Source organism: Phyllostomus discolor, chromosome 4 (assembly GCF_004126475.2).
Source record: "Phyllostomus discolor isolate MPI-MPIP mPhyDis1 chromosome 4, mPhyDis1.pri.v3, whole genome shotgun sequence".
Taxonomy (NCBI): Eukaryota; Metazoa; Chordata; class Mammalia; order Chiroptera; family Phyllostomidae; genus Phyllostomus; species Phyllostomus discolor.
The window spans coordinates 26,540,978-26,556,075 of record NC_040906.2 but is presented as its reverse complement, the minus strand read 5'-3'; the positions used below and the strand labels follow the sequence as shown (position 1 = coordinate 26,556,075).

At 39.0% G+C, this 15,098-nt stretch overlaps 1 protein-coding gene across 50 annotated transcripts in view; it reads left to right on the top strand.

Moving 5' to 3' along the window:
• Positions 1 to 14,714, top strand: part of ABI2 (abl interactor 2) — a 90,251-nt gene extending 75,537 nt beyond the window's left edge. For 38 of the 50 annotated variants that reach the window (XM_036023020.1, XM_036023014.1, XM_036023021.1 and 35 more), the window contains 2 exons: positions 1,716 to 1,889; positions 9,750 to 10,067. In XM_036023020.1, coding sequence (XP_035878913.1) covers positions 1,716 to 1,889; positions 9,750 to 9,925 — 350 coding nt within the window. In that variant the 3' untranslated portion in view covers positions 9,926 to 10,067. Of the gene's footprint in view, positions 1 to 1,715; positions 1,890 to 9,749 lie in introns of all 50 variants that reach the window. The other 12 variants (XM_036023025.1, XM_036023037.1, XM_036023036.1 and 9 more) reach the window with 4 other exon arrangements.
• The last annotated feature ends 384 nt before the right edge of the window (positions 14,715 to 15,098 follow it).

Here is a 15,098-nt window from a genome sequence, read left to right as displayed (position 1 = left end):
AATAATTTTATTACATAATTTGTCAAGGTGATTGTTTTGAAAGACAGAGTTCCTTTGGATGTATTTTTGTGGAATTGTTTAAAGGCAATCTCCTTACCTTATAAATGTAAATAGGATATATTGTTGATGCTTACTCCAACCATATGTAATTTGTCATAAAGTATATGCCAAAGTCGCATACATTTTGTTTATTAAAAACGCATCAGGACTCCAAGAACTGTTTGTTGATGGGTAAAGTTTCGATCAAGCAGACGCATTGCTGAGTGCAGAGTGGCATGGCCGCCGGGAAGAGTGCTGGGATGGGGGGAGCGCGCAGCTGGTGTGGCTGGTCCTCACCAGACAAAGCAGTCTTCTGAAATCTGTTCTATTCCATCAGTGGGGTTAGATAAAAAAATGGAAAAATAAACAAATGGCTTAGAGAATTTCATGGAAACAATACTGGTATCTGATAAATAGGAATTTGTGGACTGAGCGCTGGCCTGTGAACCAAAATATCACAGGTTTGATTCCTGATCAGGGCACATGCCTGGGTTGCAGGCTGGGTCCCTATTTGGGAGCATACGAGAGGCAACCAGTGATGTATCTCTCGCTCATCGATGTTTCTCTTCCTTTCTTTCTACCTCCCTCACCATCTCTCTTAAAAAAATAAATAAATAAATAAATAAGTAAATAAGTAAATAAATAAGTAAATTCTTAAAAAAAAGAATTTGTGCTGCCCATTAAAATTGGACAACTGATAAATACAGCATTTTTAATTCTTAAAAATAAATTTATTGGTTTTCCAGAGAGAGAAGTGGGGTGGAGAGAGAAACAGCCATTTAGTTGTTCTACTTATTTATGCATTCATTGGTTGATTCTTGTATGTGCCCTGACCAGGGATTGAACCCTCATTCTTAGCAACTCAGGATGATGCTCCAACCAACTGAGCTACCCACTTAGGGTTCATCTTTCTTTATTCAGTTTATTTTGTTGAACTGTGCTCAAGTATATACCAAGCATTTAAAAAGCTTTGAGTTCCTGAGTTTGTAGATAATATTTTAGACATTAACTTTGTTGATACTTGAGCTGTGGAAGCAGATCTCATTAAAAAGACATTTTAAATATTTTAAATAATCCTTGTATATTTACCTTAGAGAAATTCTGCATCATAAAATAGTCTGAATTAGTTGAAATTCTGTATATAAAAAAAAAAAAAAACAAAATGGAGTATCCAGATTTGTTTGTGATTTCTGCCCTGTTAATTTGGTAATATGCTAATTTTAAAAATTCATTAAGAGGAGGTAGATTTTAAAATTTGGCCATTCACTGGACTCATTCTAACTTTTTATACATCAACTATAAATATAAATATACAAATTATTAATATTTCGATAACCACTCATTGTTGGATACCATCTAAAACCAAACTATATTGATCTCTGAGGATTATAGTTTGAAGAGGATTATGTATTAGCCTAAACAGGTTTCAGAGTCTCAGTTAATAATTGTTTTGGTTAAACTTTATTCAGCATCCATAAATACTAGCCCACTGGGAAAAGAAAGTCATGGTTGGAGACTGGGAACATTATAGTTGGTAGGGGAATTCTCTTGCCCACTCATTTTTTGGAGAGATTGTTATTTTCAAGTCCAGGTTTATGGTCCATGAACATAAAAGATTAGATAGGAAATATTGAACTGTGCATTAGGTGTAGTTGTATCAGCTTGTACATTCTTAGTTTCAGATACACCACCACCACCACCACCTGTGGAAGAACCAGTCTTTGATGAATCCCCCCCTCCACCCCCTCCCCCAGAAGATTATGAAGAGGAGGAGGCTGCCGTGGTTGAGTATAGTGATCCTTATGCTGAAGAGGACCCGCCGTGGGCTCCAAGGTCTTATTTGGAGAAGGGTAAGTTTCAGAGGGATATCTGGAGGGATGGGAAGGAATCTGTACATAGAGGTGAAATTTACTGGTATTGAAGAGAATTTTGTTCACTTATTGTTTTACTGATAAGTAAAATTTTGATTTTAGTACCTGTTGTTATTTGGTTTGCAAGTTTTATGGTTTTGAAAGCCATGCTAGTAAAATTCTGTGACTTTTATTTTTTATTGATGTTTGTGTATTTTTTCTATTGAACATGGTTTTTATGAATGGTTTCTGTAAGACAAAAATAAAAGGAGGGTTTTTCTGGGATGCCTTCGGAAAAGGATGATTTTTCCAAATTATTAGTTATTCCTACCCCGATGGTTTATAAAGCATTCTTTGGTGACATCTTATATTAGAATCTTATATTAGATGTTTTAGTTTAAATATCTCCATATCAAACTTTCTTCCAAAGAATAATGGTTTCTTAGTTTCCCTACAAAGTTGTTTTGGGTGTTTCTTTAATTGAAAAATTTCTCTGAATACATTAGCTAACCACAACATGGCACTTTTGTGACACAAGCTTCCAAATCTTATCAGTGCTAATCAGCCCAGGAAAAAAGTATGTTGTCTTCCAGGAAGCTTTCTGTTAAGGAAATTAAAACTACTCATTATGTTTCAAAACCGACTCCACATTTTGAATCATCTGGGGAACTTAGGTTAAGAAATTGTGGACTGCCACTTTTGGTCAAAATAGAGCAACAATAATCAAATTTATCCTCTTTCCTAAAACAGGAATCCAGAAAGAAATACAAAAAAATAATGGTTTTGAGACATTGGACATCAGGCAGTGGTAGATGGTGGTAAAACAGGAATCCAGAAAGAAATACAAAAAAATAATGGTTTTGAGACATTGGACATCAGGCAGTGGTAGATGATGACCCCAGAGAGAAGAAACTCTGAGCCTTTGATTGTCCTGGCTTGCTACCTAGATGCAGTTTCCAGGCTGTAGTGTGAGGAAGTGGAAACCAATGGGAGAAACAGAGCCTGGGGGTTTCACTGCATAGAGGAGATAGAGGTCAGAGTTTCTGGAGGCCGCAGAGAGACGGTGGCTACACTAAGACAGAGGACAGAGCTCTGGAGATCTGTAGAAGGGTACCCTTGAGTCTTCGACTGAGATTTGTGTGTATGTGTGAATAAACTGATAGTGGAGAAAGAAAACCAGAAAGCAATAGGCAGAAAAATTACTGGAGATGACAGAGGCCTGGAATGAGTTCATGCTCCCAAACCAGTTAGAGCAGAAAAACTTGTAATGTACAAGGCATTGAGAGGAAGCCTCAAAGTTTAGTACTGGGCCACATTAGCCCTAGACTAAAGTTTGCCTGCTGCCCTAACAAATGCTTAAATGCAAAGCTCGAAAGCATCCAACTGATGCAAGTAACCTAACTGAGCTCCAGGACAAATTTAGCACTGTTCAACAAAATCCACTGCACCAAAAAGTCAGAATCACAGTGTCCAGCAGCCAGTCAAAAATTACAAGGCATGTAAAAAAGCAGGAAAATATAACTCATAAGTAAAAGAAAAGTCAGTCAATAGAAACAGATCCAGAAATGACTAAGATGGTGGAATTACCAGACAGGGGTGTTACGTAGTTGCTATAAATGCCACATTGCTTCAAGCAGGTAAAGGAAAACATGAACACCAGAGAGAATTGGAATATATATATATATATATTTAAAAGTCCACATTGAATTTCTGGAGATGAAAAATATAGTATCTCAAGTGGTACTTGGAAAGAAAAGATCAGCAACCTTGACAATATAACAGTAGAAATTGCAAATGAAGCATGGAGAAAAAACAAAAACTAAAAACAGAACAACAGATATGTGGGATAGTATCAAATAGTCTTTTTTTGTAGAAGATGTGATAGCATATAGAAAATCTTAAGGAATCTATGAAAAGCTGGTAGAACTAAAAACTGAACCTAGCAAGATTGCAGCCACAAGGTCAATGTATGAAATTAATTGCATTTTTATATACTAATGACAAGTAGTTGGAGATAGAAACTTCTAAAACAAAAACTTTTATAATAACATAAAATATGAAATTCCTAGGGATAACTTTAATGGAATATATGAATGAACTGCATGATGAAAACTAAAACATTAAGAGAAATTAATAAAGGCCTTAAATTGAGAAAGAAATTATGCTGTTCAATCATTATTAAGAGATCTGTTTTTCCCAAATACATTTATAAACTAAATGCAATCCCAATAAAAATTACAGAAGTCAATCTTAGAGAAATTGACAAGAAGTTTCTAGAAGTTATATGGAAATACAAAAGACTTATATAGTCAAAACAATTTTGAAAAGAAGTCTAATGTTGGAGGATTTCACCTGCTTGATTTCAGAGTTCTAGTGGGAAGCTGCAGTATTCAAGACAGTGTGGTGCTGATGTAAGGATAGGAATATAAATCAGTGAAATAGGATATAGAATCCAGAAGTATGACACACACAAATTGTTTGATAAAGTTGCCAAGGTAATTCGATGAGGAATAACAATGTTTTCAACAAATAGTGATGGACTGATTGGATATCCATATGCAATTTCTTATGTTCTGGGTTGGGGAAAAATATCTTGTAGAGAGCACAGAAAAAACATGAAGCTTAAAAGAAAAAAATCGATAAATTGTATTAAACTTTTCTTCAGATATTTGCAAAGTAATACATTAAGGTGAAAAATAATTTATAAGGTGAAAAATCTTTTCAGCCTACATTTTACCAAACAGATACATGAATTGCAAAAAAGCACATGAAAGATGCTCAGTATCATTAGTCATTAGGGAAATGTAAATTAAAGACACTGTGCACCGAACTCAGTACCACTACACTACACACCCTCTAGAATGGCTACAATTGAAGACACTGATAATATCAAGTGTTGGAGAAAGTGCGGTAAAACTGTAGCTCCTCTTAACACATTTCTAATAAGATTGCAACATGTTTCAGCCGCGTTGGAAAACACTTGGCAGTTTCTTATGAAGTTACACATATACCAACCTCCTGATTTGGCAGATCCTTCCTACGGTGTTTACTTAAGAGGAAAGAGGACGTGTGTTCACGCAGACCTGAATGCCCATCTGCTGTATTCATAATAGCCAAAACCTGGAAACAGCATGAGTTTTTTCACCTGGGGAATAAACTAATTCTGGGATATCCATCTATTCAGTGAAATACTATTCAGCAGTGAAAAGGAACCAAATTACTGTTATGAGCAACAATATGGAACCTGACACAAAAGTCACACTTTATGACTCCATCTCAGTGAGTCTAGATCAGTGGTTTTCAGGAACCAGTACTGGTGGGTAAGGGAGGTTACATAGGGGCATGAGGAAATTTGGGGGTGATAGCATGTTGTATGTGATCACTGGTAGTCATTATACATTTATCATGTAGACAGGTGCATATATTTGTCAAAACTCATTGAACTCAACACTTGCTTGTGTTTTGTGTCTAAATTATACCTCACTACAGTTGTATTTAAGGGGAAAGAGGAGCCCAACAAGGTAGTATACTAGGATGTGGCCTTGGGCATTGCCATGTTTTACAAACTACTTAGCTGATTTTAATGCTGTCCTAGACAAAGTGCTAACAGTTTTCAGCTGTGCAAAATTAGCCCAGTTATTACTTAAGTGAAAAGCACAGTAAGTTTTGCTTTCTAAAAATTGATTCTTCAGTGAACGTGTTATAAAAATATGGAGAGATTTGTAAGAGGAAAATAAGTTTGTTTTTAGTCCAGGTAACTTTAAAGTTTAAAAGAATATGCCTAGCCCTGGCTGGCTTAGCTCCGTGGATGGAGCCTGGGCTGCGAACCAGGCATCACAGGTTCGATTCCCAGTCAGGGCACATGCCTGGGTTGCAGGCCATAACCCCTAGCAACCTCACATTGATGTCTCTCTCCCTCCCTCTCTCTCTCTTTGCCCCCCTTCCCACTCTAAAAAAAAAAAAATAAAGAATATGCCTAAAGTGTTCCCTAAGATGTTTTTCAAGGTGTAGTTTATTTCCTTGAAGTTCAGGTCTTTCAAAACATGAAAACCAAATGAGCTCTTCCTTAATCTATCTGGCAAAACAGAAACATAACCAACTGTGTTCAGCTTGTGATTGTGTTTTTGTTTGCGTGTGTGTAAATGTTAAGGCTGTTGCCTAATGACTCATTTTGCTATCTTAGACCTTAGGACTTGGTTCTTTCTTAAAAAAGAATATTTACTTATTTTTAGAGGGGGGGAGGGGAGGGAGAAAGAGAGGGAGAGAAACATGGATGTGCAAGAGATACATCAATCTATTGCCTCTTGCATGTCCCCAGCTGGGGACCTGGCCCACAACCCAGGCATGTGCCCTGACTGGGAACTGAACTGGTGACCCTTTGGTTCACAGGCCGGCACTCAATCCACTGAGCTACACTGGCCAGGGCAGACCTTAGGACTTGGTTCTTAATCCTGCCTGCATATCAGAGTTACCTAGAGAGTGTTTATGTCTGCACCTCCAGACCTGTTAAATCAGAATCTGGATGGGGGATTGTGTCAGAATTTGTAAAAGTTCCTCAGATAGTTCCAAGATTGAAAACTACCAAAAGAGAAGGTTCATCTTAACCATTGACTACTGCCCATTCTAGTCAAGAGGAGATAATGTATATTGATTTAACTTGGGTAGAAAACATATTTTCATGTATTTATTTTGTGCCTGGCATAATATAATGTAAGACTTATTACAATATAAGACTTACCACATATGTAAGACAGTTTTCCCATCTTGCAAACTAGGAAAGCAGGTTCAAAATAATTAGTTACAGAATGTAACAGAGTATGTTAGTGTTACAGAATAGGCAGTATGTTGTAATAGGTACAAATAATAATAAAAGAAGCTAACATTTATACGGACTGTTTACCCTCTACTGTGTATTGTCTGTATATTGTCTCATTTAATAGAACAGTGCTTTGAAGTGTTGGCACTATTCTAGTTTCCACTATACCGTTGAGTAAAAAGAAATTATGTTTTGCGAACTAATAACTGGTAGAGCTGGGATTTGAATTAGGTGGTGTAACCCCAGAGCCCGAATTATTAGCCATCGCCCGAAGCTGGAGCTCTGGCCGACGTGGGGGTGACGGAGTCTCGGCTCTGCGGTTTACTAGCATTCAGTTCTGTCAAGCCACCTGTTCCTGTGTTCTTTCAGCTTGTGATGTAACTTCCTGGTAGAAATATCAACAATGTATGGTAGTTTATCAGACAACATTTCTGTCCTCACAAGATGACAGCAGCCTGTCTTGATCTCTAAAGATCAGCATGGATGCTCCACTAATAATTGTCAAAAAAATGAATAGTTGCATTAATTCTGTCTAGGGATTCCAGAAAGCGTTGCAGAGGACGTGGCATTTGTGACGTCCCCTGAATGCTGTGTGGGATTTCTCAGGCAGAGAAGAGAGCTGGGAAGGGCCATCCCGGTGTGGTAGGGGGTGGTCCTCTGAGTGAAGGGGTCTCTTGGGGCCTGGGGAGGGGTGCCATCTGCAAGGAGGGGGATTCCTGGAGGGAGAGTGGCTGGGGCGTGAATGTTGGAAGTTGTAATCAGTGATGGACAGCCTTGAAATACCATGCTGAGATGTTTGGGTCTTTTTCCTTTTTAAAAAATCTGATGGTAGGAGGAAATGGCAGATTTTAAAGCAGGTCAATGATAAGTTTCCATGTACATGCATTGTAACTTTTTAAAAGCTACCTGATAATAGTGTGGAGTACATTAAGAAGGACAATAGGAGTTGGGAAGACCAGGTTGGACACCTTTCTAAGGAAGAGGTGGGCCCCCACTGAGGCCGTGGGGCCGCAAACCTTGTTCACGGGAGTAAGCAGATGCGGCTGGGAGTGCTTGTCACAGGGCACCGTCACCCAGTGCTCTCGGCTCCTTCAGAGTTGTTTGCCAAAAGTCAAATAATGTTCTGTCTTTAAAAACGTTTTATGATATCTCCACTAAAGCCTTAATTTTTGTTAAAAGCAACGGAGTGGAGCCACTTAACTTGTAAAATACCACACCAATATTTTGAATTGTTTCTTTGGCACCCAGAGGTGGTTTGTATTTAAGACAGTGCTCCAGTGTACTTTTGTTAAGTAGGAGACTGATAAACAGGAAATGAGAACGTTTATGACCGATGCCTGACTGAAGCTATCATCTCAAACACATCAGTTTTTGGAAGCAGTATTTATAAAATTTGAGACTGTAGAAGGAGTCTCCTCCAACTCATCTGTCACTCATACTACGTGGGAAATCCTCAGGTCCCCCCAGTGGTGTCTATATTCCAGCTGAAAGACTGCTGCTCTGGCCTGGGAAGGGATCCTGATGATGACGATGATGACGACGGAGAAGCACTGGATTGGAGAGCTCTTGGGGGTGGAATAACAGTACTCAGGGTTTTTCTCTTGTGAATTGCTTTTCAATGGGTTTGCGTTTCTGTAAGCATCAAGAATGTTCTTAACTAAGAAAGATGCTAAAAAATATTAGGTTGAATAGAAATAGTAAATATCTTGTTTTACATTTATTGTTGAACTTGTTTGTCATCGAATTATGTATTTATGTATAGGGGTTTGGTTGTATTTTGAGAAATACACACTAAACTCTTCCTAGGCTTCTCTGAAGTATGTACAGGCCGCTATAGCAGCAAATATTCAGAGTTTAAGAAAGCCATTTAGTTTTACTAAAGCAGACCAGGAACAGATGCTAACCGGGGCAAGTTGCACTACATTAAAAATTCCTACTGTAATTTGTTTCTTACTTGTTGATAGGAGAATTAAAGTTGCATGAGAAATTAAGAGTCAGTATATGCTTCTCAGAATGATGGATAGTTGGAGATTGTTTTGGAGTGAAATCCGAAGTGATAAAAAATACATAAGATCTTTTTGTGAAGAAATGTAAATCTTCAAGAGGATTTGAGCAAGCTATAGGCTATGCCAAGTTAACTAAACTGTTAAGGTAGATGTAATCCCTAGGAACCAGAGATTGTCCCAGATATCTCTGAAAGGCCCCAGTTACCAAATTATTTAAGCAGTGAAAATCTCAGGAGACCTTATGGGCATCTTGGTTTTCATAACACTTTTGGTTTATTATGGGGATATGTTAAATTGGTAGCATAATACAGCATGTGTTTTGAAAGACTATGTTTAGTGGACTCCCATCATTTGCACATAAAACTTGTGGGAATTCAGCCCTGACTGGTGTGGCTCAGGGGGTTGAGTGCTGCCCTGCGAACCAGAGGGTCACCAGTTTGACTCCTGGTCAAGGCACATACCTGGGTTATAGGCTGAGTCCCCAGGTGGGGGCAGCGTTTCCCTTCCCCTCTCTCTAAAAAGTAAATAAACCCTGTGGGAATTCAACCATGACCCTACTCAGTGACTGGACATGGGCTCCAGAAAGCGAGGAGACGTAAATCTGCTCGCTGTTCCTTTGGTCCATCTCACTCTCTCACTTGCTTCTCATGGTGCATCTCAGCACACTAGTGTAATTCTAATGCTTACAGATACGTGTTTTTACACAGTGCAGCGCTTCAACACAAGCTCAGCTGAACAGTTGTCTTTCCCAGTTCTGGGATTGTGTCTCTCTTCAATGAGGTGTTTTCCCACAGGCTGTTGAAGGGTAATTTGACTGTAATTTTTCTTTGCCATTTACACGGTTTGGAACCTGACCTCCCCAAGAAGATGGAGTCCCATTGTGCAAGACTGGGTACTAGGAAAAAAGTTTTTTTAGTCTGTGCTTAGAAAGTCACTGTATTTGAATTGCTACAGAATTTCGGAAAGGATGGATATTCCTTTGGTTCTGTCTTTGTAGGAATGTTACTCTTTTCACATCCTATTTTTTTTCCCCTCTAGTTGTGGCCATTTATGATTATACAAAAGACAAGGAAGATGAGCTGTCTTTTCAGGAAGGAGCCATTATTTATGTCATCAAGAAGAACGACGATGGTTGGTATGAGGGAGTTATGAATGGAGTGACTGGGCTCTTTCCCGGGAACTATGTCGAGTCTATCATGCATTATTCCGAATAAAGCTCAGCAGGGCTGTTTCCCTCACAGAAATAGTCAGGACTTCCCAGATTATCACAAGGCCCTGGGATTCCCCTCCAGTGAAGCGAATGAAGGATACAAATGATAAAAACTACTTATGTTTTTTTTTTTACTCCGTTTATCCCCCAGTATTAAAACAAAAAAGCAAGCTGAGTGTGAACAAATGGATTTTTCTGTCATCATTTGTACTATGCTGAGCTGTCTGGATTGAAATAAAGTGACCATTTCTGAATATGTGGGAGGTATAACAGCAAAACTATGTAAAACAAATCAGGTTAAGACTGATTCAGAACAAAAATCTGGGATCTTTCTCAGGAATACTGTACACCTGTGGGATTTCTCCTCCTGCAGAATCCAGCATTGCATTGGATGTTCTTCAGTGCCTGTGCTAAAAGGGTTAGCCAGCCCTGTGGCTACTGCATCCCCTGCACTTTCTTCCACTTGTATGAGGAGGGAACCAGTATTTGAATACCATACTTAACCATTTTTAGTTGTTTCAGATGGCTCATTTCCTCTTTAACACTGTAAATCCTGCATTCTCTCGGCACTCAGGTGCACCAGAGTTAATGCTGAACTGATTTGCATCCCTTCGTGTTTCTCAGTTTGTAGATTATGATGAGCTGAGTCTCCAAACATTCTGAGGGTGGTTGAATTGCCAGTTTGAATTTAATGTGCTGCTGTTGCATGAGACTGCATTGCCGCTAATGGCCAGTGCACGCAAATGAGTGACACTCGGAAGCCTGGTTCATGTGCTGAGGTGGGCGTGCGAAGCTAGACATGAAGGTTCTTAACGTTCTGGAAGAGGTTGAACTGTAAAAATGTGCTGCCCAATAGGCATCCTAAATCCTTGCCTCAGGTGCTGGTTTGAGAAGTAGCATTTTGAAAGTCAGACCAACTATCTCTTTACTTTCACTATTTAGAAAAACATTCTTTTTGGGAAAAGTTATTTTCGTTTCTTGATAGTCACTGGGTATGAAAGGCTTGCTACTGTAATCTTGGAATGTTATTAATGGCCAGTGTTAGCTGCTGCTGAGTTGTTTACTCACTTAACTCTAGAAAAGGTAAATACTCGCCTGATTTTGTGGTTGGCTTTTGAAGTAGCTTCCCTTAGTAAGAATTTGAACCTGGTTTCTCAGACTAAGAATAGTGGGATAAGGCCAAATACTTATCCAGTTACATAGATTAAAAACTGATAGAACTTTGAAAGAAACAGTATTTTTTAATCTGCCCCATTATAGCTTCAAGTTCAGTGCAGCTGGTAGGTTGATGGCTTTAATCATTTCTGTAATCAGTGTAAGAAATACTGAAAAGAATCCAGGAGGGCTTTGCTGCTCAGCAGGTGAACACCTGGTGATGAACTAGCTCATGGTCAGGCCCAGCACTGTCCCAGCGACTTAGCCTGGAGAGAGCTCTGTCAGGTGACTTCCCTGTGCTGGGTCAAAGGGGAAAGGCAATAGCTGCCTATATAGTTGACCCTTGAACAACAGGGGTTTGAACTGCACAGGTCCACTAACACGTGGATTTTGAAATCAATCAATATACAGTCCCTCCATACCTCTGGGTTTTGCATCTGCAGATTCAACCAGTTACAATTAAAAACAGTATTTTCAATCTGCGGTTGGGAACCCAAAGATGTGGAGGACCAATTGTGTGCATTGTTTTATGCCATTTTGTATAAGGGACTGGAGCATCCAGGGATTTTGGTGTATGTGGGGATGGGGTGGGGGTAATGGGTCTGGACCAATCCCCCATGGATACAGAGGACTGACTGTAGTTGAGTTTGGAGGTCCAGTTACAGGTGGATTTTCAGTTGCACAGGTCTCAGTGCCCCTAATTCCTATGTTGTTCAAGGATCAACTGTAATTCACATGCAGGCCTTGAAGGTGAGATAGTGCAGGTAGAGGAACTTGACGAAAAATGAATGTGTGCAGTAGTGTGTGAGGGAATTCAGATGGTGAAGGCAGAAGTTAATATTCCGCTTGTGAATCTGAGCACAAAACTTCATCACCATTTATTTAACTGAAACCCAGGTACAGAGTTCCCTTATCGAGACTTTGTTGTGAAGTTGCAGTCCGCCCTCCCCTCCCCAACCCAACACACACACACACACACACACACACACACACACACACATCAGTGATTTTGCCTTTACCTTTGCCTCTGTGCTTTTGTGTCACCTCAACATCCATTATTCTGTTCTTCTTTAAAGTAAAGGCCCTGAGTGTCCTCTGAACTTTCAGCTTCATATGGACCCAACCTAGCCTATGCGTGTATAGATTAAACTCTTATTGTTGGAGTTAACTAGGAAAATTTTTAAAATTAGATGTTGCAATTATTTATTTAAATACCTTTTGCTGAGAAAGCTTACTGGATTTAACAAGGCAGAGGGATTTTGGAATCCAGCAAATAGTTCCGCAGCTCACACCGACAGCAGACGACGGTGCAGCAGGCGGCGGTGGCGGCGGCTGCCTGTTGGGCCCGTTGGACTGGGGAGTGCAGAAGACACTGCGGAAGTGCTTCGTCCTGGAAACCTGCAGCGGGGGATCCATGGGTCAGCCGATTTTTTTCTATATTATTTAGTACTAATGTGTGAACTTTTTGTTTTTAAGATACATGTTGGATTTTCCACATACTTTACATATTTGTACAGTTTTGAATTCTATATAGTCTTGGAAGGATACTATGTAATGATGGGCCAGGCCTACAGTAATTGGGGACTTTTAATGTATGTAATATTTCATAGATTGCATGCTACTAATAGTCTGTGAGGGTAGTATTTCTTGTTTTAGCGTAAGTTTCCCCCTTTATCTTTTTATAAACCAGATGAAACGGTGGGCAGTAGGAATTCCAAATGAATGTAGAAATCTTACATGCTACATAATATTGTGGCGAAGGTCATCTAAGTTTAAAATGTGCTGACCACCAAGCAACTATATTATCAGGATGAAGAGAATCTAATTGGAGAGGGATTTTTTTCCCTTCTGAAGTGTCTTTTTGACTTGCTGTTCACTCCCTATTTCCTTTAAAAAAATAAAATGTAAAAAGGAGTGACTCAAGAGTTGTTCCTTTTTTTTTGTATTACTGTTAGAAAGGCCATGATGGTATGAATGAAAATACATTTGTTGTCATTGACCTTATGGCCAAGGCAGTAAACCTGAAAGTGTCGATTTGTCAAAATCTAGACCTGAGAGATCCAGCCCACTGTGTTGGAAATACGAATATTTTCTGGCTCAATATTTTCCACCTTTTGGCTATTGGCTTTCTATCTCCCTCAGGGGCCCCTTAGGGCTGGCAGCAGTCTGCTACTTTTGCAGTGTTCCTAGAACTCACTGGGTGAGATGTTTTCTCTCTGCGTTCCCCCTCCTGCTTCTGTTTATTACCCAACTAAAATTTTGCTCCTCAGTGATTTCTGTAAAGTAGCTGCTCCTTGGCAGTCTTAGGTTGATTAAAGATGATTTACCTGAGTTTTCCAGGAGGCATCAAAGTAATGGTAGTTTGCTTTTATCCTTTTGTGTTCATTTTCTTTTAGTAGGTGACCCTTCTGCATTAGGAACTCTTTCATTTTTCTTATCATTTCTACTCAGTGGAGAGCAAGGCCACCTTTCCAGTTGAAAAGCATTTGATGGAGGAAATGACAGGTCTTTGAAAGAATGGGGATCTGAATTACTTCCCAGCTACTTTGGCCAGGAACTCTCGAGTGATGTCAAGGTGACGATTTCCCTCACGTGATTTACTTAGAGTCATAGAACTTTAGTGCTAGATGAGATTTTAGTTCAATCTCACTTTACTGATGAGGTTAGATGTTTAATTTCAGATAACAGCTAATAAATAATGGTCAAGTTTATGACTCAGTGCCACTTGGTACTCTTTCTACAACTGTCTTAATTAAATGTGCCGTATGTTTCTTTAAAATTTGTTAATACTTGATGTCCTCAGGAAGATACTTGAAAAGATATGCTATGTTTCAATAAATACCACCCGAGTATTCAAATTTGTTTAAAGGAGTATACTAAGTGCAACCTTAATTAGGAAAATCTTCATTTTAACCCTTCCAAAACTACACACAATACGAATGTTCTTTTGCATTAGGTGTATGTAACAGAAACATCATTTCAGCACTGGCAGGAGCACAGCGAACAGCCTTATTTGTGAGCCTTATAAAGCATTTCTTTTGTTACACAGGGGCATCTCATTACCTTATTGTCGCACTCATTACCTTAAGTTTCTTTTATGCTGCTCTTTGTTCCTGTTTCTCATTGAGAGTCGCACAGTTCTTTTTAAAAAACTGACAAATGAAATGACAGGGCCTAGCTTGTGTATAATAATCCTTGCTAAGTATCTTGAGGTTTTTGTTTTGTTTTTTTACAAAAACAAAACAACCCCCCCAAAAGTAAAAAACCAAAAAGCTTATTTTCACATTAAAATAAAAACATCTTTTGCAACTTCAGAATTCTATGATAAAGCAGTTTTTATCGTATTTTGTGTCCATGAATCTTTCTCCTTAACAACAAAGTGGTTTACAAAGAGAACGTAAACAATTTGTCATCTGGCCAGTTGTACTTTTTAGCTCCCAGGAGTGAGGGTTGGTGGTGTAAGCAGAAACCATGCAAGAAAACCTGAGGGAGCAGTCTGTTGCCAGTAATGTTTCTTGTGTGTGCCATTAAACCACCCCCATGAGTGGGGGAGCATTCACTTTTTAATTTTGAAATTGTATTTGGAATTGTTGCTGTGTACTAAGACCTTGACCTAAATAAAATCCCATGAAGTGTAAGTGTCTTGTGAATATATTTATGTGAGTAACCTCTTTTCTTTCTAAGGTGGTAAGTTTAAGTGTGGAAGTGAATCCTTCCCTGTTGCTCTAAATGAGGTAGCTCCTATTTATTACTTAAGTCTTAAAAATTTCAAATATTTTAAATGTTGCCTTAAGGCAGTTTTCATCTCTGTAACATTTCAAGACAGCTGTTCTAAATAGTTAGGTTTACTTGCAAAAATAGGGATAGAAGTTCTCATCACTTCCTCCAAATACATGTAATTCTTTTAATACAAAAAGGAGAGCTTACCTGTTGCTGGGTACCCCAACATTAATAGCAAAACCAGGTTCTTAATGGTGCCGGTCCACAAACAGTCAAGTAAAACCCCCATATTTAAATGAAAT